Genomic DNA, 27,592 nt, shown 5'->3' on the forward strand with positions numbered 1-27,592 from the left:
GTATAATGAATAAATAAATGAATAAATAATAAGGTATGAATTTATCAGTTTGTTGGGTGATTTTTCATTTTTTTTCCATCCACCTAGCTTTATCAGTAAGATAATGGCAAGTGTAATTTACTGAAAACTTCATTATCTATGTTTTTACACAATATTTGTCCAAAGTGGACGTGAAAAAAAAGTAGCGGTAAAGTCAGGAAATGTTGGTCTGTCATACACATTTGGCCCACGTGTTTAAAATGTAAACATTGTTGTGTTCTCGAGTGATGCTGATGGTGGAGATTATTTAGTTATATTTTTGAAGTATAATTATTACTTTTATTATGAAAAGCATAATGGGAGAAACAGAGGTAAGTGTGCTTGTGTTATTACCTTTGGAAAGCTTTAAAGATGAGGGAAAATATTGTTATAGACTGTGAAACGCGGAGCTAACCAAAATTCGCGTGCCAGCTTGAGAACCACAATGAGAACGTCTAATTTGTGTTGTCACCTTCGGATTAGTTTTAATTATTTATGTAGTATTGAGTGGTGACATTTGCAAATTATTGGCTGTCTGTGGACGCTTCCCAAAGGGTTCCTTATAAGCTAAATTGAACGATGATAGTCCCATGCGTTTGGTTCACGATTGAACCTAATTGAGATTACTGTATTTAACTACGCCTCTGCATAGAATATAGTCATCTAGAATTTTTTTTTAAGGATCTGTTTGATTGTGTGGAGGTAATATTTTGAGATTAGGGAAGCCTGCCTTGAATTTTTGTTTCGTGGGGGTGGTTATTTTGCCAACATAATGTCTCCGAAGCGGCATAAGTACAATGCAGACATTATTTATCGATTTGTTTTGTACAATTCTTCGAACAAGTGTGTCGCAAGAGTGACTGGATAAATTTGGAGCTCTATCACGCTCTGCAAGACCACAGTAAATTGTTTGCACTGAATTTAGATGATTATCGCTCCACCATCCACCTATAACTAGTCATACTGTGACTTATTTTAACAAGAGTCTTACCATTCTGATAGGTCACAAGGTGACTTGATTACAATGTTCACCCAAAATAAGTGTAATTAAAGGACCTTTTTTCAAATGATCTCATTTAACTCAACTGTTGAAAAAGTTCTTTTGACATTTTTTGTAAGCCATGAAAAGAATATACATTGTTTAGGTCATGAGAATATACAGATACAATTGTCAACTTGTGCTGCTTCTGCAGTCCTTGATATGGCAAGACCATTTGGATATTATATTAAGTTTGCTTGTGATAATTTGGAGTATGTTAGAATGGGTTTAATTTAGGTTAATTACATGTAGTTTGCTTGTTTTTATCCCGTGATTTCCTTATTAATCAAAGCCCTGCCCACTTTGTGAGACTCTTACTCTCTAATACAGCAATAGAACAGAAATACAAATCACCTTCATTAGTGAAAATTGAATGTATATAATGTAAGAAGGCCACTTATGCTCATTTTATCAGAATCCACAGATTATTTTTGTGGTGCTTTACTGAAATTTACCCATTATTCTAGTCAAAATATACCAAACACATCCATGACTTCAGAAGCACACCAACTGCAGTTGATTATCCACAAACAGGCAACAGACAAAATGGCAATTTTATGCATCGCCCAACCTTAAAGGTAACCAAGCCAGAGAGTCCCCAATCACAGTGTACATTAATGTTAGCCTATATCTACTAAAAATCTCATCTGGTAGGAGAAGTTGGTAAGGCTTTTTTGATAGGTTGTCTTGGTTTTTTGCCTGCATTTAAGTAGCTTTTACATCAATTATTTCCATGTTTTCCCCTTTATAACCCTCACCACTATCACCTTCTCTTGTAGAATATATGCAGTATAATGATTGAAATCACACTCTACTACCATTGAATCACTGAAGAGCAAAACCTCCGAATACAAAGCTAGTTTTGATGTGTAGCCAAACTGGTAATTTGCTTAGAAAGTTAACAGTGTCAGGGCACCATATAGATAACTGACAGATTTGGAAGAAATGCATAACAGTGAATCCACAAATAAAGTAGTGCAAGGACAGTAAATCACACAAAATAATGTTCATTTCTAGTTAAAGGTGAATTCTGTAACTACTGTTAATGGCACTAACCAGTGATGTCATAAAGTTCAATGACATGGATAGGATATATTTTTGGTATTATTGTTTTCATGACAATATGATTGAGTAATATAGGTTTTTGCTTGGTGTTTGCTATTTGGATTAGATCAGTGCCTGAACTTTATCGTGGTGGAAAAATGTATCACGCTTGAAGATGGCATTTTCATGTCCGTAGTGCTCTGAAAATTCTGGCAGGTAGGTTAGGTTGGTAGAGAGTTAGCTCATGTTTTGCAATTTATCAGTTTTTCATTGTTTTCAGTCTGTATCTCATGCTCTTCATAGTCTTCATCACTTTTATGTTCTTAAATCAAAAATATTGTAGATATTGTCTGGCACTAAAATGGATTTCAACACCAAGAAGAACCTATTAAGATCTTGTTCATGTTTCAAAATTGTCGGTGATGACTGTGCATCCATGCTGTATGATTTTAGTTACTGATCTTTATTTCTGCTGTAAAGTATCCAGTAATATTTTAAGTTGCTCAATAAGTATTTTATTGATAGAGATGCTTTGTGAAAGGTATTAAGAGTATGTGGTTTGGGAGGTAAGTTGCTAGCAGTGAAAATTTTTTACCTAGGATGTAAGGCATGTGGATGAGTAGGAAGAGAGGAAAGTGATTGGTTCCCAGTGAATGCCGGTTCGTGGCAGGGGTGCATGATGTCTCCATGGTTGTTTAATTTGTTTATGGATGGTGTGGTTAGGGAGGTGAATGCAAGAGTTGTGGAGAGAGGGGCAAGTATGTAGTCTGTTGTGGCTGAGGGGGCTTGGGAAGTGAGTCAGTTGTTCACTGATTTTACAGTGCTGGTGGCTGATTTGAGTGAGAAACTGCAGAAGTTGGTGACTGAGCTTGGTAAAGTTTGTGAAAGAAGAAAGCTGAGAGCAAGGTTATTGGGTTCAGTAGGGTTGAGGGACAAGTTAATTGGGAGGTAAGTTCGAATGGAGAAAAACTGGAGGAAGTGAAGTGTTTTAGATATCTGGGAGTGGATTTAGCAGCGGATGGAACCGTGGAAGCGGAAGTGAGTCACAGGGTGGGGGAGGGGGCAAAGGTTGTGGGAGCATTGAAGAATGTGTGGAAGGCAAGAACATTAATTCAGAGAACAAAAATGGGTATGTTTGAAGGAATAGTGGTTCCAACAATGTTGTATGGTTGCAAGGCATGGGCTATAGAGAGGGTTGAGCGGAGAAGGGTGGATGTGTTGGAAATTAAATGTTTGAGGACAATATGTGGTTTGATCGAGTAAGTAATGAAAGGGGAAGAGTTGGAAATGAAATGTTTAAGGACAATATGTGGTTTGATCGAGTAAGTAATGAAAGAGTAAAAGAGATGTGTGGTAATAAAAAGAGTGTGGTTGAGAGAGCAGAAGAGGGTGTATTGAAATGGTTTGGTCACATGGAGAGAATGAGTGAGGTAGAGGGAATAAGGAGAAGTGGGAGACCAAATTGGAGGTGGAAGGACGGAGTGAAAAAGATTTTGAGGGATCGCGGCCTGAACATACAGGAGGGTGAAAGGCATGCAAGGAATTGAATGAATTGGAGCGATGTGGTATACCAGGGTGGACGTGCTAGCATTGGATTGAACCAGGGCATGTGAAGTGTCTTGGGTAAACCATGGAAAGTTTTGTGGGGCCTGGATGTGTATAGGGAGCTGTGGTTTCAGTGCATTACACATGACAGCTAGAGACTGAGTGTGAACAAATGTGGCCTTTGTTGTCATTTCCTAGCTCTACTTCACACGTGCGCAGGGGAAGGGGGTGCTATTTTCGTGTGTGGCGGGATGGTGACGGGAATGGATGAAAGCGGCAAGTATGAATATGTACGTGTGTATATATGTATATGTCTGTGTATGCATATGTTGAAATGCATTGGTATGTATATGTGCGTGTGTGGGCATTTATGTATATACATGAGTATGTAGGTGTGTTGGGTCATTCTTTTGTCTATTTCCTTGCACTTCCTTGCTAACAAGGGAGACAGCGACTAAGCATAATGAAAAGAAAAGATAGCTATACTTCTCACCTTTGATCTCATGTAATATCTTCTAATTGTGGTATTTAATTGCAGAGGGAAGAAAATGAAAATAGAAGTAAAGATCCGGGCTCAGAAAAAAATGATAGTGGTAATAATGAAGATTCAGACTTAGAGGATGATTTGATGAGTGATTTGGATAGTTCTCAGGAGGATGAAGAGGATGATGGTTATGATGAACAAGATGGGGAGACAAACCAAAACAATAAGAGAAGACTCACTGATCAGGTGAATGTTGTGTATTAATGTATTGAAACTTCTCTCAGGAATATTATACCAACATGATTCTTGAGATCCTAACTTTTGTTTCTTGTGTTAATTATTGGTATATACCATGATATTTTGCTTACTAGGCATAGAGTTTTTATTAGTTGTCATAATGTTGTCCTTCATGTCATGTTGAGCTGAATACCAGGAGATTCAGCTTAACACCATCACTATAAGGACTGATGAAAGTGTAAGGATAGCTGTAACCCTAATTTTCTTCCAGGATTCAGTCTGAGTTGCAAGACCAGGGAGTCATTGGATGAGCTGTTCTTATAGCTACAGGTGGCTAATCAGCATTTGAGTAGATGGCCCAGTTTTATTAGAATCTGTGGAATTGGGCATAGTTGCCAAGAATTCTATTGCTATTTTGAGTCATCTTACTTGATTTAGTGAGCTTACAATAGGTTGAGAACAGCCTGTCTTTATTTAGCATGCAAAGAACTTTACCATTTGAGTGATGGAATCAGGACTGTCAAGAGTGCTGTTCTAGTGTCCACAGCAGGATCTGCAAATGTCATCACCATTCAAAGTAATATTGGACAAATGTGAATACTTCCCAGTCCTGCTTCCTTTTATCGCTAACTCCTTCATGATATTCCTCCATACATGTGCTTAGTATGTTGAATATATGTGCTGTTGATTTCTTGTGATCAATTCATACACATTCCTTGGATTGGCAGAGCATCAGTTTTTAACATATACTGTATTGTTAAGCACTAAGAAACGCAGTATCTAGAATTATATGCAGTGACTGTTCTTTTTGGTAATGTCCTTCAAGAATTTGTACAAAGACTGGTCGTTTTCATCTGTAAACTATTTCCACAAGTCCATTGATATTTTATGTTGTCACTTACTGTGTATCTTACAAGGAGTGCAATTTAGGACATTTCAGTATGCTTTGATTAATTTATTAAGGTATACCTTTTGTATCAATATTAATGTATTTTTCATTTTGAGTATCAGAACATTAGAAACATTTGTGCAAATGATAAAAAAATCTGAATTTGCATTTTAGAATATAAGTAGAATTTTATTGGTAGTAAAGTTCATTAATTGGTAGGTGTATTGCAATTCTAACATAGAGTATTTTATTGAAAGGATGGAAAGCAAGTTAAATCTTCCAAGATACAGAAGAAAAACAGCAGCCTCTATCGTCTTCCAACAGTGAATGAGCTGAATACACTTCGTGAGACACAAATACTGTATCATTCTAACATCTTTCGTATGCAGGTATGAAGTACCACATGTACCATATGCCTCTGTTACGCTGTCATTCCTTATGCAATGTATCCTCTTCACACTACATACTGTCCTTAGCCATGTTAATTCTAACACATCCACCTTCTTCCTTTCTTTTGCTTTTGGGGCCCAAGACTATTACCTCTACAACATCAGTAGATGATCAGACATCCCACCAGATGCTCATTTCAACACATTCACTTCCATTTTATCTTTAGTAGTAATATACATAATGGGTTTTCCTGTTCCCAAGTGTCATCAGGGTACGTGGGTTGTCATCAGGCACTGAAAATATAGGCTCAAGATTTTACAGTCTGGCAGTAAATTCTGTATAGTTTTGGAATAGTCCATGTATGCTTGAATTTTAAGTAAGATTTTGATGAAAATACTAAACATTCTTTGATCAGTTGCTTAGCATTATATCCTAACATGGATGCTCATGTGAAGTATCTTTTTGATCAGATGGAAGAAGTGTTGATGGAGGTGAGCATGAAGGACAAGCATCACCTGCAGCTGGACGAGTGGCTTACACGGTTTTCTGCATACCTAAAGTCTATGCCAAAATCATCAGTGCACCAGGTCAGATGAGGGTTCAGATTTTTTTTTATTTTTAGCAATTTTGAGAATAATATTGTGTGAAGAATAAAGTTCCTTTATGCCATTGACAGATATCTTTATTAGAAATTGTTGAAATCCTGTTGGTAATCACGCTATGGAACTTACTCAGGGAAGATCAGGCAGCTACACTTATAGTTCAGATTGTCCATCCAGTAAGAAGTGCAGGTAATATTTGCAGTTTTAGTTTTGATAGATGGCTTGAGTCTTGTTACTCGCTGTCTGATCATGCTAAGGCAAGCTTCATTTTGATGTAGTTACCAATAAGAACTGAAAAATATTTGAATATATCTATATGTTGATGATTATTTAACATGACCTTTTGCTCACCAGTCATATTCCAAGACTTTGTAACTAGCAGCATCGCCACCACAGTTTCAACTGTGATGTTAGGAGGAGTATTTGTACATTTCTCATTCTTTGATATCATTTGAACCACAATTAACCTGAAACTCTAAAAGTATCAGATGAAGGTCAATGTATTTTGTTTTTAAAAGACTATGATTTGGAAAAATGAGTATTTATGGATCTGAAGAAGGCATATAGTAGGGTTGATAGAGATGCTTTGTGGAAGGTCTTAAGAGTATATGTTGTGGGAGGTAAGTTGCTAGAGGCAGTGAAAAACTTTTACCAAGGATGTGAGGCATGTGTATGAGTAGGAAGAGAGGAGAGTGACTGGTTCCCAGTGAATTTTGGTCTGTGGCAGGGGAGTGTGATGTCTCTCTGGTTGTTTGATTTGTTTTTGGATGTGGTAGTTAGGGAGGTAACTGCAAGAGTTTTGGAGAGAGGTGCAAGTATGCAGTCCAGTGGGAATGAGAGGACCTGGGAAGTGAGCCAGTTGTTGTTTGCTGATGATACAGCTCTAGTGGCTGAATTGAGTGAGAAACTGCAGAAATTGGTGACTGAATTTGGAAAAGTGTGCTAAAGGAGGAAGTTGAGAGTAAATGTAAATAAGAGCAAAGTTATTATGTTCATTAGGGTTGAGGAACAAATTAATTGGAATGTAAGTTTGAATGGAGAAATAGTGGAGGAAATGAAGTGTTTTAGATATCTAGGAGTGGATGTAGCAGTGAATGGAGCCATGGAAGCAGAAGTGATTCTCAGGGTGGGGGAGGGGTCAAAGGTTCTGGAGTGATGAAGAAAGTGTGGAAGGAGAAAACGTTTTCTTGAAGAGCAAAAATGGGTATGTGTGAAGGAATAGTAGTTCCAACAAAGTTGTGTGGTTGTAAGACATGGGCTATATATGGAGCTGTACAGAGGAGAGTGGATGTGAAATGAAATGTTTAAGGACAATATGTGGTGTGAGGTGGTTTGATTGAGTAAGTAATGAAAGGGTAAGAGAGATGTGTGGAAATAAGAAGAGTGCAGTTGAGAGAGTAGAAGAGGGTGTGTTGAAATGGTTTGGACATCTGGAGAGAATGAGTGATGAAAGATTGACAAAGAGGATCTATGTGTTAGAGGTGGAGGGAACAAGGAGAAGCAGGAGACCAAACTGGAGATGGAAGGATGGAGTGAAAAAGATTTTGAGCGATTGGAGCCTGAACATGCATGAGGGTGAGAGGTGTGCAAGGAACAGAGTGAATTGGAACGATGTGGTGTACTAGGGTTGATGTGCTGTTAGTGGAATGAACCAGGGCATGTGAAGTATCGGGGTAAACCATGGAAAGGTTTGTGGGGCCTAGATGTGCATAGGGAGCTGTGGTTTTGGTGCCTTGCACATGACAGCTAGAAACTGAGTGTGAACAAATGTGGCCTTTTTTGTCATGTTTTCCTGGTGAAAGGGTAGTGAGTGGTGGGATGAAGAAGTAAGATTATTAGTGAAAGAGAAGAGAGAGGCATTTGGACGATTTTTGCAGGGAAAAAATGCAAATGAGTGGGAGATGTATAAAAGAAAGAGACAGGAGGTCAAGAGAAAGGTGCAAGAGGTGAAAAAGAGGGCAAATGAGAGTTGGGGTGAGAGAGTATCATTAAATTTTAGGGAGAATAAAAAGATGTTCTGGAAGGAGGTAAATAAAGTGCGTAAGACAAGGGAGGAAATGGGAACTTCAGTGAAGGGGGCTAATGGGGAGGTGATAACAAGTAGTGGTGATGTGAGAAGGAGATGGAGTGAGTATTTTGAAGGTTTGTTGAATGTGTTTGATGATAGAGTGGCAGATATAGGGTTTTGGTCGAGATGGTATGCAAAGTGAGAGGGTTAGGGAAAATGATTTGGTAAACAGAGAAGAGGTAGTAAAAGCTTTGCGGAAGATGAAAGCCGGCAAGGCAGCAGGTTTGGATGGTATTGCAGTGGAATTTATTAAAAAAGGGGGTGACTGTATTGTTGACTGGTTGGTAAGGTTATTTAATGTATGTATGATTCATGGTGAGGTGCCTGAGGGTTGGCGGAATGCGTGCATAGTGCCATTGTATAAAGGCAAAGGGGATAAGAGTGAGTGCTCAAATTACAGAGGTATAAGCTTGTTGAGTATTCCTGGTAAATTATATGGTAGGGTATTGATTGAGAGGGTGAAGGCATGTACAGAGCATCAGATTGGGGAAGAGCAGTGTGGTTTCAGAAGTGGTAGAGGATGTGTGGATCAGGTGTTTGCTTTGAAGAATGTATGTGAGAAATACTTAGAAAAGCAAATGGATTTGTATGTAGCATTTATGGATCTGGAGAAGGCATATGATAGAGTTGATAGAGATGTTCTGTGGAAGGTATTAAGAATATATGGTGTGGGAGGCTAGTTGTTAGAAGCAGTGAAAAGTTCTTATCGAGGATGTAAGGCATGTATACGAGTAGGAAGAGAGGAAAGTGATTGGTTCTCAGTGAATGTAGGTTTGCGGCAGGGGTGTGTGATGTCTCCATGGTTGTTTAATTTGTTTATGGATGGGGTTGTTAGGGAGGTGAATGCAAGAGTTTTGGAAAGAGGGGCAAGTATGCAGTCTGTTGTGGATGAGAGAGCTTGGGAAGTGAGTCAGTTGTTGTTCGCTGATGATACAGCGCTGGTGGCTGATTCATGTGAGAAACTGCAGAAGCTGGTGACTGAGTTTGGTAAAGTGTGTGAAAGAAGAAAGTTAAGAGTAAATGTGAATAAGAGCAAGGTTATTAGGTACAGTAGGGTTGAGGGTCAAGTCAATTGGGAGGTAAGTTTGAATGGAGAAAAACTGGAGGAAGTAAAGTGTTTTAGATATCTGGGAGAGTGAGGTAGTGCTAGGAAAAGACAACAAAGGCCACTCGTTCACACTCAGTCTCCAGCTGTCATGTATAATGAAACAAAACCACAGCTCCCTTTCCACATCCACGCCCCACAAAACTTTCCATGGTTTGCCCCAGACGCTTCACATGCCCTGGTTCAATCTAATGATAGCATGTCAACCCCGGTATACCACATCGTTCCAATTCACTCTATTCCTTGCACGCCTTTCACCTTCCTGCATGTTCAGGCCCTAATCACTCAAAATCTTTTCACTCTATCTTTCCACCTCCAATTAGGTCTCCCTCTTCTCCTCGCTCCCTCCACCTCTGACACATTTGTCAATCTGTCCTCACTCATTCTCTCCATGTGACTAAACCATTTCAAAACACCCAAAAGTGGGAACAGAGAAGGGGACCAAGTGAGGATTTTCTATCCAAGGCTCAGTCTTCTGTTCTTAACGCTACCTCGCTAATGTGGGAAATGACAAATATGTATGAAAAAAAAATTTCTGTTATTACAGAAAGTTCGATATAGATCAGTATACTTACATCCTAATTTAGGACACTTGAAGACCATATGCATTTGTAACACTTCCACCTTATTGGCAGGTTTTCTTTTTTGACAAAACTCATCAGTGAGGCCAGGCCTTAAGTGTAATATAAAAAGGGCTGAAGAGATTAGAAGTTGGGAGAGAAGAGTTTTTGAGTTAGTGAAAAACTTGCCGTATACAAAGGGGCAGATTATGGCTGTAAGAAAAGAATATGAGAAAATAAAAGAATTTGTAAGCTTAACAGTGTATGGAAATAAACAGACATCATGAAGGCCCACCCTTGAGTTGCCATCAACCTCAATAATTGTGTAATATAGTGGCTTCTGAGCATTATTATATGGTCAAGCTGATGACAGGGACACATTATAATATAGTGGCTTCTGAGCATTATTATATGGTCAAGCTGATGACAGGGACACATTATTAGTTTCTTCTTTGGAGAAAAAACTGAAGTTAGGTATGTATATGTAGAAATGGAAATGAGGATCAGCATTACTGTGCATAGGGCAAAGGTGGGCCAAGGTTTAAGATCAGATTAGGAAATTGATAAGTTAGATTGCTGTAGACTCAGTGATGTATCTAGAGGGCCTCCCCAAATGTTAGGGCAGTGCTGCTGGACCTAGCTTTTATATTGCCATCACCTTTTTGGTTGTTGGCTAGCTCTTTGGCTGAGTAAATGTCTTTATGACCGATTTTTAAGATTTTTATGCACATGATTGACAGGGTTAGCCCAAATAAAAGAGGATGCTATGACTATAGGAGCATTAACCCTATTTTTACACATAAATATTTTTTTGCCATCATGTTTTAATGTTCTGAAACCATTCCCTGCTTTGTCTAATATACTCTCCTCAAATTTGTTTTGCATTTAGGCTTTTACCTTACCCATGCTATTTCTCAACAGTTGAATCAAACTGAGTGGTTGGATGGCAAAGGTGTATGTGATCCAGTGATGGAGAGTATGCCTGAGGTTAGAGGAACTTTCTTTTTTGCTGCACCTACTGATGTATCATTTGTTGGCTCCTTTGCATCAGGCACATCACTGATACAAAATGCCTGTGTTGATGTCATGATCACTCTGCCAAAGGTAATATTATGTATCAGATATGTGAGGTATGGATTTATTGCTTATTTCTTTTAGCTGTAATTGAAGATAATAACTTCTGGTGTCAGATCATGTTAAATGTTTTGGATTAATGAAAAACTTTCTGATGTAAGATGAGGGATTTTAAGTTTTTTATGTCATTCAATGTGTTTTATTACTAGAATTCATCAGGGTATTAAGTTTCTGGCTTTGTAAGAGGAGATTATATATTGAGTTCTTTTGGTCTTATACTTGAATTAGAAATGCATATATGCTACTGATTGGCGGAATGGAAGTTGGCTGACCAAGCGCACCAGATACCTGGAATGGCTAGCAGTGGACCTACAGAATAAACCAGACCTTGTCACAAACCTAGAGTGGACACTTCACTTGGGATGCACAAGTAGACCTGTACTTCAGGTATGTTTGGACAACCATGTTTGCTTTTGACTTTGGATTTTATTGTTCACATCATAATACTCTTTTGATAAGATATTCCAATGTAACCTCCATGAATTTATCAGGTGAAGGATTGATAACAAAGTATATTTACTAGGTCCCTTTCTTTGTACATAACCCATTTCAGAGCTGTACAATTTTTTTTTTTTCTTTTGAAGAGAAGCACATTTTGTATAGAACTGTAAGTCAGGAAAACATGCCTCTCTCCATCCATCTGTAGCTTGCACAGTGGGTTGCTAGTTTTTTATTACAAAAAATGAAGAGAAATAACATTATTTATAAAGTTAATGTAGTTGGTAAGCAGCCAACGACTAGGGATGTATTTTACCAGTACTACCTGCCTGGGTATCACGGGGTTAGTGACAGCTGCTTAGTGAGCCAGCATTTCAGAGGTTGTCAAGTTGCATCCCTCTGACCCAGGTAGCTGCCTTTTCTTTCTGCCTCACCCACTCGTTTACAGCTGGCATTCTGTACACAAGCATACAATCTCTCCTTGTTATATGTAACACTTTACAGCACTTAACTCACAGCTTTATCTTTGTAACTCAAGATTTTCCTTTGGTGAGCACTACGCACTCGCCATGCCTTTTGGCAGAATGTTAGGAACAGTATATGGAAGTTGTAGGTAGGAACATTTAGACAGGAGCATGGTAGTTGGCTTAAAGTAAATTTTTCAGAGAGCCCCAACCCTTCTGAAAATGAATGAATCTCGTGATTTACATTAGCCCTCATCAGGTTGCAATAAATTTTGTAGTAAATGAAGAAAATGTTTTAGATTAGTTGTCAGCCAGGTAGTAGTGTATTGTTGCTATCATATTACCCACATAGAATTGAGATATTAACTTCTCATTTTTAGCATGTTTACTTAGAATTTAGAGAATTTTATGATTTTCCTTTATATGTGATTTAGAGAACAAGATAACTCTTCTGAATTGATTACTGATTCATAATTTTATTTAGATATCTCTTAACATTAGATTTTGAGTATGAAATATATTACACCTCTGCAATTAATCTTGTTTGTAGTGCTGTCATTAGAATCTAGGACCTTTGAAGAGTATCTTGTTGCCATTAGGGTTAATTTCTAGTCACCAGTTTTGGGCCATTCTTTCGTCTGTTTCCTTGCACTACCTCGCTAACGTGGGAGACAGCGACAAAGCAAAATAAATAATGAATATAATGTTATGTAGTAGGTGGTTGATTCAGACTTTTTATTTTTTATAGGTTACTCCTAGTGGGGGAATTGGTAAAAAGTGGAAAGTAAACCTTTTTCCTGTTCCACCTTCAGAAAGTTTTAAAGTTTCAAGATTTTCACCAGGGAGGAGTAATCTTCAACCAAAATGGTACTTTGCAAATGACACAGTGGAAGGTATGATATAGACTTGTTCAGATTTGTTGGGTGGCCATTTCAGTTGCATCTAAAAGATCCCATTTTTGAATGGCTTAACTTTCCCAGTTAATGTTTTTACCTGTCTAGATGTTACCACTGAAATTATTAAGGCCTCCCTTATTGTGGGCTGGTAGCAGAGCATCAGCTTTCTTCTTATTATTGAGTTTGAGAACAAAGTGTATTTCAGAGTAAAAAGTAAAAGTTCCTCTCCAGAATATAAACTATTTCAACCTCTCCCATCAGTCCACAGACATGAGTGAAAGATATCCTAAATGTGAAATCGTCCTTCACGAACAACTCATTTTCAGTGCATTACATACCTGATATCCGTGGAAACTTGTGATACATAAATGAATAATGTATTGTTAGATTTAGTCAGCCAGTTGACTGGAAATAAACAGCTGAGGTATTACAGAACTGGTAAGTCTTGATAGTTACTAGTTAACTGATCATGCAAGATTAGGATGAGCTGTATATTTGCACACTCTGGATAAGTGTATGGGTGAGGTGCATTTAGATTGACAGGGTGGCAGTTATATAAGGATATTTAGAGTAAGTAGTATGGTTTATACATTATGAACTTTATTGAACACTTAAGTAATGAATAATTACAGTAATGTAGTGGTTGACATGCCACATTGCCTTTGTTGTTCATGAGCATAGCTATGCACTTGTTCTTAGATTGTTTATGAAGATCACAATGGTAGGTAAGGACTGTCCTTATATCTGGTTGTAACAAGTCAGTTGTGGTGAAGAATAGCGGCATGTGGTGGAGGGGCATCGGGGGTAGAAGGTATTTGTGATGAGTGTGTCAGCAGTTTATTGCCAAACTGTTACGTGAGCTGCTGATGTTGTTCAGAGAGGATGGACAGGTTCAGCAAAGTGAGGTCTTCTTGTTTGGTGATGTAAGAAGGGCCCAGGATGGTTGTGTTTACCAATTTCTGCACTCTCTGTAGTTTTATCTTATGTGTAGCTGTTATTAAGGACCAAACTAGGGAGGCATATGTGAGCTTAGATAAGATGAAGGTGGTATGGACATTCCTGAGCTCGCTGATGGGATTCCTAGTGATTTCAGTTGGCAGAGAAGATACAAATGGCATGAGGAAGATTTGATGATAGTGGTTACATGACTCTTCCAATCTAAACTGTCATCTGTAGTGACATTAAGAATTTAAAAGTCTCTGCCTACCTGAAGGATGTTAGGGCACAGTGTGATATCAGGTGGCAGGGTTATGTCTACAACCATGTATTTGTGCATCATCACAGTCTTGGTGTGGTTGACGGTAACATTATTGGCCATAGTCCACCCCTGATGGTTGTTAATTATGTGCTGAAGGGCACTGAAGTCAGAAGAGTTGTTGCCAATGTTGATAGTGATGACATAGATGGAGTCATCTACATACTTCCAACAGTGGCTTTTGTCCTTCAAGGCATCAGTGATAAGGATGAGGAAGCAGAGTAGCCCTATGTTGGTGTCTTGTGGTGCACAGCCTTTTAAGTGTGATAATGGCTGGGGGGCTTTCTTAAAGTGGGCGATTTGGTGTTGCCATTTCAGGAAATCCACCAGCCATGAGATGAGACACCCCTGTAGTCCTAGGTTGATGGCTTTCTTTATGATTATGTTATGGTTTCCAAGTCAAAAGCCTTAGTGTAGTCTATACTCATAGATACTCACATAGATCCTCTCCTGACTGTAGGCTTCCTGTGGAGTCCTCTTCTGTCAGCTCCTCATCTAAACTTAAATTTTTTAGGTCATAGTTCTGTTGTGTGTATTTTCTTGTTGTAGTTATATTTCTGTGCTTGGCTTTCCCAGAAACTATCTAGTCTTGCTTCAAGGGCCTGTATTGATGGTGCTGTTGTTACTTTCTCTGGTAGGCTGTTCCATGTTTCTACTGTTCTTTGTGTAAATGAATATTTCCTAATATCTAATCTTGATCTTGATTTATGCAATCTATGAAGGCGAATGGCACTAAGGTCTTGTTTCTCCAAGTTGTGGTATATGAAGTCTAGGAGGCTGACAAGGCAGTGAGTGGTGGAGAAATACTTCCTGTTTCCAAATTGATAAGGGTCATCTGAATTGCAGTGTTAGCATAGGCCCAGTCAGACAAAAACTTAACAGATCAGTGTGGGGGTTGGAGTGATTGCAACAGGTCATAAATTATTAAGAGACACTGGTTTGGTGAATTTGGGTATTGGAGTGAGATATGCTGTGTCCCAAGTTGTGGAGTATTTAGATTGTATGAGTAAAGCATTAATTATGGTAATTAGCAGTTTAGTTAATTTGTGAGAGAAATTCTTGAACAGTTTCAGTGGAAGTTCTATGGGTATGGTTGAGTGTTTGTTCTTAAGGCACTGATATTCACCTACTATGTTTGGAGAGATGGCGTTGGTAGATATGCGAGAAGTAAGCTGATGTCAAGTAATGGTAATCACTGGCAAATATTGGCAAAGTGGATGTTAATTTGGTGTGCCGCCTCCTCATCACTAAGCTGGTTTACACAAGGGAAGGGGGAGGAGAGCCTTCACTGGTCTCAACCAGTTTGTTCTTTTATTGTCATACTACAGACTGAAAGTGGCCTGCTTTGAATGCTACACCCTGTTTGGATAATAGGCCTACTTCATGGTTTGTACTTCAAGTTGCACTTTGTTTTAAAGTTGCTTGCAGATGTCATTGTTGCAACTGTTGAACATTCAGTTTCACTGTTGCATAAGCTGCTTAATCAGTGGATGATCAAGGGAGCATCAGCTAGGTGTAATGTTACTGTTATCAGGAGAAAGAAATGTTGGTAGGCCTAGCTACGGGTTTCATTATACTTCTCACACAAGATTTCAACATCAGTGTAGATTCCAGGTTAGTAAATGCTGCTTAGACTGCACTTAATGAAGACTCACTTTTTTAGGTGTGACTAACAGATAATCCACTGCTGTATTAATTATTATATTATTATTATACTTAATCCCTGTTTCCCGTGCTAGTGAGGTAGCGCCAGAAAACAGATGAAGATTTGCCCCTCCACTCATATACGCGTATATATTCATAAATGCCCATACTTGCACACATACATACATATACTTATCAGCATATACACTTATACATACATATACCTACACATACACAGACATACATTTACACACATGTACATATTCATACTTATTCATACTTGCTTGCCTTTATCCATTCCCAGTGCTACCGTGCCCCACAGGAAACAGCATTTCTACCCCGTTTCAGCAAGATACTGCCTGGATAAACAGACGAAAAAAGTCCACATTTCATTCACACTCAATCTCTAGCTGTCAAGTGTAATGCACTGAAACCACAGCTCCTTATCCACATCCAGGCTCCACAGACCTTCCCATGGTTTACCCCAGATGTTTCACAAGCCCTGGTTCAGTCCATTGACAGAACGTCTGTTCCTTGCACTCCTCTCACCCTCCTGTATGTTCAGGCCCCAATCGCTAAAAATCTTTTTCACTCCATCCTTCCACCTCCAGCTTGATCTCCCAGTTTTCCTTGTTCCCTCCACCGCTGACACATATATCCTCTTTATGATCTGTCCTCACTTGTTCTCTCCATATGTCCAAACCATTTCAACATGGCCTCTTCTGCTCTCTCAACCTCACTCTTTTTATTTCCATATCTCTCTCACCCTTCCATTACTTACTCAATTGAACCATCTCACACCACATATTGTCCTCATACGTTTCATTTCCAGCACATCCACCCTTCTCCGTACACCCTATCTATAGCTCATGCCTCATACCCATGTAATATTGTTGAAACTACTATTCCTTCAAACATACCCATTTTTGCTCTCTGAGATAACGTTCTCTCCTTCCACACATTCTTCATCGCTCCTAGAACCTTCGCCCCCTCCTCCACCCTTTGACTCACTTCTGCTTCCATGGTTCCATTCACCGCTAAGTCCCCTCTCAGATATCTACAACACTTCACTTCTTCCAATTTTTCTCCATTCAAACTTACCTCCTAATTAACCTGTCCCCCAACCTTATCGAACTTAATAACCTTGCTCTTATTCACATTTACTCTCAGCTTTCTCATTTCACACACCATTCCAAACCCAGTCACCAACTCCTGCAGTTTTTCACTCGAATCAGCCACCAGAGCTGTATCATTGGTGAACAACATCTGACTTCTTTTACAGGCCCTCCCATCCCCAACACACTCCTGTATGCATTAGAGAAATTTTTTAGACTATCCTTTGTTGGCAAAACTTGAAAACAAAAATTGGACATAGTTATCAACAAACCTCCATTAACATATTGTTGTTGATGGTGCAAGAGGGAATTTGAATACAGTTACCTAGTGGAGAGGAGAAAAATATTATGGAAAGTGACATAAGAAACAAAACAGGTGTATATGAGCTAAATTAGGAATCAGATATTAGCAAAAACAGTAGATGTAAGGAAAATACCTCATGCTTAAAAAAGTTCATATCTGTGAGAGAATATGAGGGAAATTATGAGAGAAGTAATAGACAAAGATCATGAGAATAGATTTAGAAATGATAAGGCAAAGAAAGTGATGATTGAAGAGTGAAACTGCCCAAAACCTAAAGTGTGTATTTCTACTTCATTGGGAATATAACAGTTTGGTAGAACACTTCACTTGAACTGACAAGCAAGAAAATGCTGAAAGAAAAAGATCATTTTGATTGATTATTGAGTTTAGTAGTTTCCAGCACCTCATTAAAGTTTACCAGGCTATCATCCCTGCAATAGTTCTCATACTCTGCATCTTCAAACTTTTTTGAAAAACATAGTGCTGTGTTAGACTACTTTTGTCTTAAACATTTTTCTAGATGGAATACATCCATTTTCACTCAAATTGACAGAATAGCCTGTTAATTTTCCATTTATTAATAATGTACATTTTGTGGATGATCTATGAATGGTTGATGAAGAAAAGGTGGTGACTTGTCGAAAATAAGAGTCATAGTCATATTTTCAAATTCCTAGCCATAAGGGATTTGAGATGATGGAAAACATGCCAGGGTTTGTGAACCCATGAAGAAATAATGTGTATGCAGTAAGTTAAGTTATTTCATCGATGTGATATTTTTTTAGAATGGCTAAATGATAATGAGATTCTTCTTTGAACTTCTTAGGTTAAATTATTGTATTTCTTTTATTAGCTATCTTTAAAAAGCTAACTGCATTATACTGCAATTATTATAGTTCACTTTGATAAATGGATTTGCTTTTTCTTCCCCCGCTGTGGGATCAGTGCCCCATTTTCCAATTGATTCATAAAGTATTCAGAGAAATTCTAAGGATTTCTTCTCAAGATATCACATATAGATATGTTTCTTATTAAAGTATTACATGTAGATATGTTTCCCCATATCTGTTGAATCTTCCAGGCAACTAATATCATATCGTACGTGTTGATGCTGATATTTTTTTGCAAGTTTTCATGTTTGACTTTGCTTATCCAATACCTTTCTGTTTCTCCCCAAAGCATTTTTGCATGAATGAAATGGTCCATTCTGTGTCTTGTAATGGTTATTAGTTTATTAGTAAGTCATCTAATGAAATGAATGAGTAAGACTAATAAAAATTATGAAAATGGTAAGAAAATGTTAATGTTATGTTTTAAATATCTCACCCTGAATAGTTGAGGAACATCCAGCAACTCCACAGTACAACTGGGCCTGCGCAGTGGATGTAGTAATGCAAGAACACAAGAGCTTAATACTTGACTGTGTGAGCCAACACTCTAATCTGGCTCAGGGCATTAAATTAATTAAGATTTGGTTGTCTCAACGGGGTCTGGACAAGGTTAGTGTTGCATTTGTATGCATGTTTTGTGGAATGGCAAGCCTTGTCCAGACATGGAATAAAACCAAGGGATTTGCCTTTCTTGGCTTCCTCTCTCATATATTGATGAGCTTTCTCCTCTACTGCTTGTGGGTCTGTTACATTCATACTCATAATAACATAGTTTTCATGCTTTTGCTTGCATGGCTGAACTTATGCTATATCCAGTTTGTGTTGTACATATGATGAACTAATGCACTGTAGCTTAGTTCTTGTTCTCCTGTTTTATAGGAATTGATTTACTTAGAATATTATAAGTGATGCTAAGGATTTGATGAGGAGAGAAGATATGCTTTCATTAATTTGAGTGTAAGTTTCTGCTCATGCGTTATCAACTTTAGTTTGGTTTTTAGGAGGGGGAGGAAAGTTGATGGCCTCCTTACTGTATATGGCTCTGCACTATTTTTAGGCACTATTTTTAGGGTAGGTGAACCAGCATAGGCAACTGAATGTCCTAGTCAAGGCCATCTCCTATGTGTTAGATATATTCATTTATGCCCAAGCTTATGCCAGTTATCCATACAGGAACCAGCTAAGAGGGAAGGATGAATGGCTGGGTTGGTTGCAAGCTGATTATCACACCCAAAATCCAAATACAGTGTGGGTCAGTGCATTATTCATGGGGAATGAATCATGGTTGATAAGAGTCCCTCCTGTGTATTGATGGTTACCTTTGTAGAAAGTTTCAAAACATAAACATAACATGTTTGTACTGTACTGTATTTTGAGTGGGCTTCCACTTTCATTTCGTATTTAATAGGCAGAAAAGGTTGTATTCGTTGTCTCTCCTTTTTTTGTTGGTCTCTAGGGGAGTGGATATAATAATTCTGTTAAATTGATTCCCACAGATGATGTGTCTTATGCACTTGACCAAGTCCATGTTTATGAAAACTGATGATAATTGATTGCTTTTTTTTTTCTTTTATCTTTTCCAGGGAATTGGATGCTTCTCAGGGCACATGGTTACTCTTTTTGTGATACATCTTTTGCAGAAGAACAAAATTCGGCCTCAGATGTCTGCATACCAAGTTTTCCGTAATGTTATTGTGGCTCTTTGTAAGTTGTTATTGGTTACTTATCGGTATATGTTTGTATATATGAGTTTGTATCCAGCAATAAGCCTTTCATAAGTGTATGCTTAAAACAGTGAAAAATTGATATGTTTAGAGAGGAGGAGGTTTGCTGATGATATACTGTTATGAATTTATTGTGAAAAGAAAATGTACAGAAACCAGTTTACTTTGAAGTTAGAAATTTACTGTGTGATTTAGAGACACTAGTAATACTTTTCCATTATTCAGGAATATCAGAAATTATCTCTTTGTTAGGTTCTGCTGACTGGACTATAGATGGACCTAGCTTGTGCTCATCATTACAGGCTGATGGTCTTTCACCAGAGACATTTCATAAGCTCTATGAAGTAGTTTTCATTGACCCGTCTGGCTTTATGAATATTGCTGCTACCTTGATCTCTGCTGACTATCTAAGGGTAAGTTGATTATTTAGCTTGAGGAAAAAAAAAAGGGAAAATGAAAGAATAAGTAAATACAGTAATGATAGATTTAAAAAGGTGTTAATAATCAGCAACAGGTATGCTTTTTTGTGCCGTGTATCAGAGTGGTCTATGCGTGTTTCTCACACACTTCAAATTTTGCAGAGTTGTGTAGACTCCTCCATTAAGACAACTCTCATGCATGTTCTCTGTACTTCTATCCTCCCATTTCAGTATGTTTGTTGTCTTTTTATTTCATGAATATACAAGCTTTTTATTCTTTCCATTTCATTTCTTCTCACCTGTGAATACTGTTTTACAATACCGTAGCACCCTTCTAAGTTTCTCATTCATTACATAATCCTCAATGAGCTCCACTTTTCTAAGATCTGCTTCACCTTCCTGCATTTCAGTTAATATTTCATTTAAAGACCCATGTTAAACTTAATGTAATTCATCCAACTAATCTTCCCATAATTGATGTGTATATGTGTTCTTATACGCTACCTCGCTAATGCAGGAAATAGCGAATAGTATGAAAAAAAAAAAAAGTGTTGATATGTATATGTATGTATATGTGCAGCGATTAAGTATGATGTTGATATATATATATTTTTTATACAAATTCACCATTTCCTGTGAATATCGGTTTATGGCAGGGGTGCGTGATGTCTCCATGGCTGTTTAATTTGTTTATGGATGAGGTGGTTAGGGAAGCGAATGCAAGTTTTGGAGAGAGAGGCAAGTATGCCATCTGTTGTGGATGAGAGGGCCTGGGAAGTGAGTTATTTGTTGTTCACTGATGATACAGTGTTGGTGGCTGATTCGGGTGAGAAACTGCAGAGGTTGGTGACTGAGTTTGGTAAAGTGTATGAAAGGAGAAACTTGAGAGTAAATGTGAATAAGAGCATGATTATTAGGCTCAGTAAGGTGGAGGGACATGTTAATTGGAATATTGAGTTTGAATGGAGAAAAATTGGAGGAAGTGAAATGTTTTAGACATCTGGGAGTGGACTTAGCAGTGGACGGAACCATGGAAATGGAAGTGAGTCACAGGGTGGGGGAGGGGGTGAAGGTTCTGGGAGTGTGGAAGAATGTTTGCAAGGCGAGAACATTATCTCAGAGAGGAAAAATGGGTATGTTTTAAGGAATAGTGGTTCCAACAGTAATATATGGTTGCAAGGTATGGGCTATAGGTAGGGTTGTATGGAGGAGGGTGGATGTGTTGGAAATGAAACGTTTAGGGACTGTATGTGGTTTGAGGTGGTTTGATCGAGTAAGTAATGATAGGGTAAGAGAGATGTATGGTGATAAAAAGAGTGTGGTTGTGTGAGCAGAAGAGGGTGTGTTGAAATGGTTTGGACACATGGCGAGAATGAGTGAGGAAGGATTGACAAAGAGGATATATGTGTCATGGGTGGAGGGAACAAGGAGAAGTGGGAGATCAAATTGGAGGTGGAAGGATGGAGTGAAAAAGATTTTGAGCAATCAGGGCCTGAACATACAAGAGGGTGAAAGGCATGCAAGGAATAGAGTGAATTAGAACAATGTGGTTTACTAGGGTTGATGTGCTGTCAGTGGATTGAACCAGCGCATGTGAGGCGTCTGGGATAAACCATGCAAAGGTCTGTGGGGCCTGGATGTGGAAAGGGAGCTGTGGTTTTGGTGCATTACACATGACAGCTAGAGACTAAGCGTGTGCGAATGTGGCTTTTTTTTGTCTGTTTTCCTGGTGCTTCCATGCTGAAGCAGGGGGTAGTGATGCTGTTTCCTGTGGGGTAGGGTAGTGCCAGGAATGGATGAAGGCAAGCTAGTGTGAATATGTACATGTGTACATATGTATATGTCTGTGTATGTATTTATAAGTGTATATGTTGGTATATTTATTTATTCATTATACTTAATGAATAAGTATACGTATGTGAGTAGGAGAGATGGCCAGAGAGCGTTATTGGATTATATGTTAATTGACAGGCGTGCGAAAGAGACTTTTGGATGTTAATGTGGTGAGACGTGCAACTGGAGGGATGTCTGATCATTGTCTTGTGGAGGCGAAGGTGAAGATATTCAGAGGTTTTCAGAAAAGAAGAGAGAATGTTGGGGTGAAGAGAGTGGTGAGAGTAAGTGAGCATGGGAAGGAGACTTGTGTGAGAAGTACTTGGAGAGACTTAGTACAGAATGGAAAAAGGTTAGAACAAAGGACATAAGGGGAGTGGGGAGGAATGGGATGTATTTAGGGAAGCAGTGATGGATTACGCAAAAGATGCTTGTGGCATGAAAAGCATGGGTGATGGTCAGATTAGAAAGGGTAGTGAGTGGTGGGATGAAGTAAGATTATTAGTGAAGGAGAAGAGAGAGGCATTTGGATGATTTTTGCAGGGAAATAATGCAATTGAGTGGGAGATGTATAAAAGGAAGAGGCAGGAGGTCAAGAGAAAGGTGCAAGAAGTGAAAAAGAGGGCAAATGAGAGTTGGGGTGAGAGAGTATCATTAAATCTTAGGGAGAATAAAAAGATGTTTTGAAGGGAGGTAAATAAAGTGCGTAAGACAAGGGAACAAATGGGAACATCAGTGAAGGGGGCTATTGGGGAGGTGATAACAAGTAGTGGTGATGTGAAAAGGAGATGGAGTGAGTATTTTGAAGGTTTGTTGAATGTGTTTGATGATAGAGTAGCAGATGTAGGGTGTTTTGGTCGATGTTGTGTGCAAAGTAAGAGGGTTAGGGAGAATGATTTGGTAAACAGAGAAGAGGTAGTAAAAGCTTTGCGGAAGATGAAAGTCGGCAAGGCAGCAGGTTTGGATGGTTTTGCAGTGGAATTTATTAAAGAAGGGATTGACTGTGTTGTTGACTGGTTGGTAAGGTTATTTAATGGATGTATGACTCATGGTGAGGTGCCTCAGGATTGGGGGAATGCTTGCATAGTGCGATTGTACAAAGAAAAAGGGGATAAAGGTGAGTGCTCAAATTACAGAGGTATATGTTTGTTGAGTATTCCTGTGAAATTATATGGGAGGGTATTGATTGAGATGGTGAAGGCATGTACAGAGCATCAGATTTGGGAAGAGCAGTGTGGTTTCAGAAGTGGTAGAGGATGTGTGGATCAGGAGTTTGCTTTGAAGAATGTATGTGAGAAATACTTGGAAAAACAAATGGATTTGTATGTAGCATCTATGGATCTGGAGACGGCATATGATAGAGTTGATAGACATGCTCTGTGAAAGGTATTAAGAATATATGGTGTGGGAGGCAAGTTGTTAGAAGCAGTGAAAAGTTCTTATCGAGGATGTAAGGCATGTATACGAGTAGGAAGAGAGGAAAGTGATTGGTTCTCAGTGAATGTAGGTTTGCGGCAGGGGTGCATGATGTCTCCATGGTTGTTTAATTTGTTTATGGATGGGGTTTTTAGGGAGGTGAATGTAAGAGTTTTGGAAAGAGGGGCAAGTATGAAGTCTGTTGTGGATGAGAGAGCTTGGGATGAGTCAGTTGTTGTTCGCTGATGATACAGCGCTGGTGGCTGATTCGGATGAGAAACTGTAGAAGCTGGTGACTGAGTTTGGTAAAGTGTGTGAAAGAAGAAAGCTGAGAGTAAATGTGAATAAGAGTAAGGTTATTAGGTACATTAGGGTTGAGGGACAAGTCAATTGGGAGGTAAGTTTGAATGGAGAAAAACTGGAGGAAGTGAAGTGTTTTAGATATCTGGGAGTGGATTTGGCAGAGGATGGAACCATGGAAGCGGAAATGAATCATAGGTGGTGGGGGAGGGGGCGAAAGTTCTAGGGGTGTTGAAAAATATGTGTAAGTCAAGAACATTATCTTGGAAAAGTAAAAATGGGTATGTTTGAAAGAATAGTGGTTCCAACAATGTTATATGGTTGTGAGACGTGGGCTATAGGTAGAGTTATGCAGAGGAGGGTGGATGTGCTGGAAATGAGATGTTTGAGGAAAATATGTGGTGTGAGGTGGTTTGATCGAGTAAGTAATGAAAGGGTAAGAGAGATGTGTGGTAATGAAAAGAGTGTGGTTGAGAGAGCAGAAGAGGGTGTTTTGAAATGGTTTTGGTCACATGGAGAGAATGAGTGAGGAAAGATTGACCAAGAGGATATATGTGTCAGAGGTGGAGGGAACGAGAAGTGGGATACCAAATTGGAGGTGGAAAGATAGAGTAAAAAAGATTTTGAGTGATTGGGGCCTGAACATGCAGGAGGGTGAAAGGCGTGCAAGGAATAGAGTGAATTGGAACGATGTGGTATACCAGGGTTGACGTGCTGTCAGTGGATTGAACCAGGGCATATATATATATATTATTTTATTTTTTTATTATACTTTGTCGCTGTCTCCCGCGTTTGCGAGGTAGTGCAAGGAAACAGACGAAAGAAATGGCCCAACCTCCCCCCCCATACACATGTATATACATACGTCCACACACGCAAATATACATACCTACACAGCTTTCCATGGTTTACCCCAGACGCTTCACATGCCCTGCTTCAATCCACTGACAGCACGTCAACCCCGGTATACCACATCGCTCCAATTCACTCTATTCCTTCCCCTCCTTTCACCCTCCTGCATGTTCAGGCCCCGATCACACAAAATCTTTTTCACTCCATCTTTCCACCTCCAATTTAGTCTCCCTCTTCTCCTTGTTCCCTCCACCTCCGACACATATATCCTCTTGGTCAATCTTTCCTCACTCATCCTATCCATGTGCCCAAACCACTTCAAAACACCCTCTTCTGCTCTCTCAACCACGCTCTTTTTATTTCCACACATCTCTCTTACCCTTACGTTACTCACTCGATCAAACCACCTCACACCACACATTGTCCTCAAACATCTCATTTCCAGCACATTCATCCTCCTGCGCACAACTCTATCCATAGCCCACGCCTCGCAACCATACAACATTGTTGGAACCACTATTCCTTCAAACATACCCATTTTTGCTTTCCGAGATAATGTTCTCGACTTCCACACATTCTTCAAGGCCCCCAGGATTTTCGCCCCCTCCCCCACCCTATGATCCACTTCCGCTTCCATGGTTCCATCCGCTGCCAGATCCACTCCCAGATATCTAAAACACTTCACTTCCTCCAGTTTTTCTCCATTCAAACTCACATCCCAATTGACTTGACCCTCAACCCTATATATATATATATATATATATATATATATATATATATATATATATATATATATATATATATATAAATATGTAGATCATGAGAGGCAAGTGTTTTGGGAGCAGCTGAATGAGTGTGTTAGTGGTTTTGATGCACGAGACCGGGTTATAGTGATGGGTGATTTGAATGCAAAGGTGAGTAATGTGGCAGTTGAGGGAATAATTGGTATACATGGGGTGTTCAGTGTTGTAAATGGAAATGGTGAAGAGCTTGTAGATTTATGTGCTGAAAAAGGACTGGTGATTGGGAATACCTGGTTTAAAAAGCGAGATATACATAAGTATACGTATGTAAGTAGGAGAGATGGCCAGAGAGCGTTATTGGATTACGTGTTAATTGACAGGCGCGCGAAAGAGAGACTTTTGGATGTTAATGTGGTGAGAGGTGCAACTGGAGGGATGTCTGATCATTATTGTGTGGAGGCTAAGGTGAAGATTTGTATGGGTTTTCAGAAAAGAAGAGTGAATGTTGGGGTGAAGAGGGTGGTGAGAGTAAGTGGGCTTGGGAAGGAGACTTGTGTGAGGAAGTACCAGGAGAGACTGAGTACAGAATGGAAAAAGGTGAGAACAATGGAAGTTAGGGGAGTGGGGGAGGAATGGGATGTATTTAGGGAATCAGTGATGGATTGCGCAAAAGATGCTTGTGGCATGAGAAGAGTGGGAGGTGGGTTGATTAGAAAGGGTAGTGAGTGGTGGGATGAAGAAGTAAGATTATTAGTGAAAGAGAAGAGAGAGGCATTTGGACGATTTTTGCAGGGAAAAAATGCAATTGAGTGGGAGATATATAAAAGAAAGAGACAGGAGGTCAAGAGAAACGTGCAAGAGGTGAAAAAGAGGGCAAATGAGAGTTGGGGTGAGAGAGTATCATTAAATTTTAGGGAGAATAAAAAGATGTTCTGGAAGGAGGTAAATAAAGTGCGTAAGACAAGGGAGCAAATGGGAACTTCAGTGAAGGGTGCAAATGGGGAGGTGATAGCAAGTGGTGGTGATGTGGGAGAGAGATGGAGTGAGTATTTTGGGGGTTTGTTGAATGTGTTTGATGATAGAGTGGCAGATATAGGGTGTTTTGGTCGAGGTGGTGTGCAAAGTGAGAGGGTTAGGGAAAATGATTTGGTAAACAGAGAAGAGGTAGTAAAAGCTTTGCGGAAGATGAAAGCCGGCAAGGCAGCAGGTTTGGATGGTATTGCAGTGGAATTTATTAAAAAAGGGGGTAACTGTATTGTTGACTGGTTGGTGAGGTTATTTAATGTATGTATGACTCATGGTGAGGTGCCTCAGGATTGGCGGAATGCGTGCATAAGTGCCATTGTACAAAGGCAAAGGGGATAAGAGTGAGTGCTCAAATTTCAGAGGTATAAGTTTGTTGAGTATTCCTGGTAAGTTATATGGGAGGGTATTGATTGAGAGGGTGAAGGCATGTACAGAGCATCAGATTGGGGAAGAGCAGTGTGGTGTCAGAAGTGGTAGAGGATGTGTGGATCAGGTGTTTGCTTTGAAGAATGTATGTGAGAAATACTTAGAAAAGCAAATGGATTTGTATGTAGCATTTATGGATCTGGAGAAGGCATATGATAGAGTTGATAGAGATGCTCTGTGGAAGGTATTAAGAATATATGGTGTGGGAGGCAAGTTGTTAGAAGCAGTGAAAAGTTTTTATCGAGGATGTAAGGCATGTGTACGTGTTGGAAGAGAGGAAAGTGATTGGTTCTCAGTGAATGTAGGTTTGCGGCAGGGGTGTGTGATGTCTCCATGGTTGTTTAATTTGTTTATGGATGGGGTTGTTAGGGAGGTGAATGGAAGAGTTTTGGAAAGAGGGGCAAGTATGAAGTCTGTTGTGAATGAGAGAGCTTGGGAAGTGAGTCAGTTGTTGTTCGCTGATGATACAGCGCTGGTGGCTGATTCATGTGAGAAACTGCAGAAGCTGGTGACTGAGTTTGGTAAAGTGTGTGAAAGAAGAAAGTTAAGAGTAAATGTGAATAAGAGCAAGGTTATTAGGTACAGTAGGATTGAGGGTCAAGTCAATTGGGAGGTAAGTTTGAATGGAGAAAAACTGGAGGAAGTGTGTTAGATATCTGGGAGTGGATCTGGCAGCGGATGGAACCATGGAAGCGGAAGTGAATCATAGGGTGGGGGAGGGGGCGAAAATTC

The 27,592-nt window shown here is 39.2% G+C and overlaps 1 protein-coding gene across 2 annotated transcripts in view; it reads left to right on the forward strand.

Moving 5' to 3' along the window:
• The first annotated feature begins 219 nt into the window (after positions 1-219).
• The window catches only part of Mat89Ba (nucleolar protein 6 Mat89Ba), a 53,426-nt gene continuing 26,053 nt past the window's right edge, over positions 220-27,592 (forward strand). The window contains exons 1-10 of one of the 2 annotated variants that reach the window (XM_071658341.1): positions 220-350; positions 4,185-4,376; positions 5,514-5,645; positions 6,117-6,233; positions 10,903-11,085; positions 11,344-11,502; positions 12,766-12,910; positions 18,567-18,730; positions 19,705-19,825; positions 20,098-20,258. In XM_071658341.1, the coding sequence (XP_071514442.1) occupies positions 324-350; positions 4,185-4,376; positions 5,514-5,645; positions 6,117-6,233; positions 10,903-11,085; positions 11,344-11,502; positions 12,766-12,910; positions 18,567-18,730; positions 19,705-19,825; positions 20,098-20,258 (1,401 nt within the window). In that variant the 5' untranslated portion in view covers positions 220-323. Of the gene's footprint in view, positions 351-1,524; positions 1,636-4,184; positions 4,377-5,513; positions 5,646-6,116; positions 6,234-10,902; positions 11,086-11,343; positions 11,503-12,765; positions 12,911-18,566; positions 18,731-19,704; positions 19,826-20,097; positions 20,259-27,592 lie in introns of those variants that run through there. The other variant, XM_071658340.1, reaches the window with a different exon arrangement.

Source organism: Panulirus ornatus, chromosome 66, assembly GCF_036320965.1.
Source record: "Panulirus ornatus isolate Po-2019 chromosome 66, ASM3632096v1, whole genome shotgun sequence".
In the NCBI taxonomy this organism is placed as follows: Eukaryota; Metazoa; Arthropoda; class Malacostraca; order Decapoda; family Palinuridae; genus Panulirus; species Panulirus ornatus.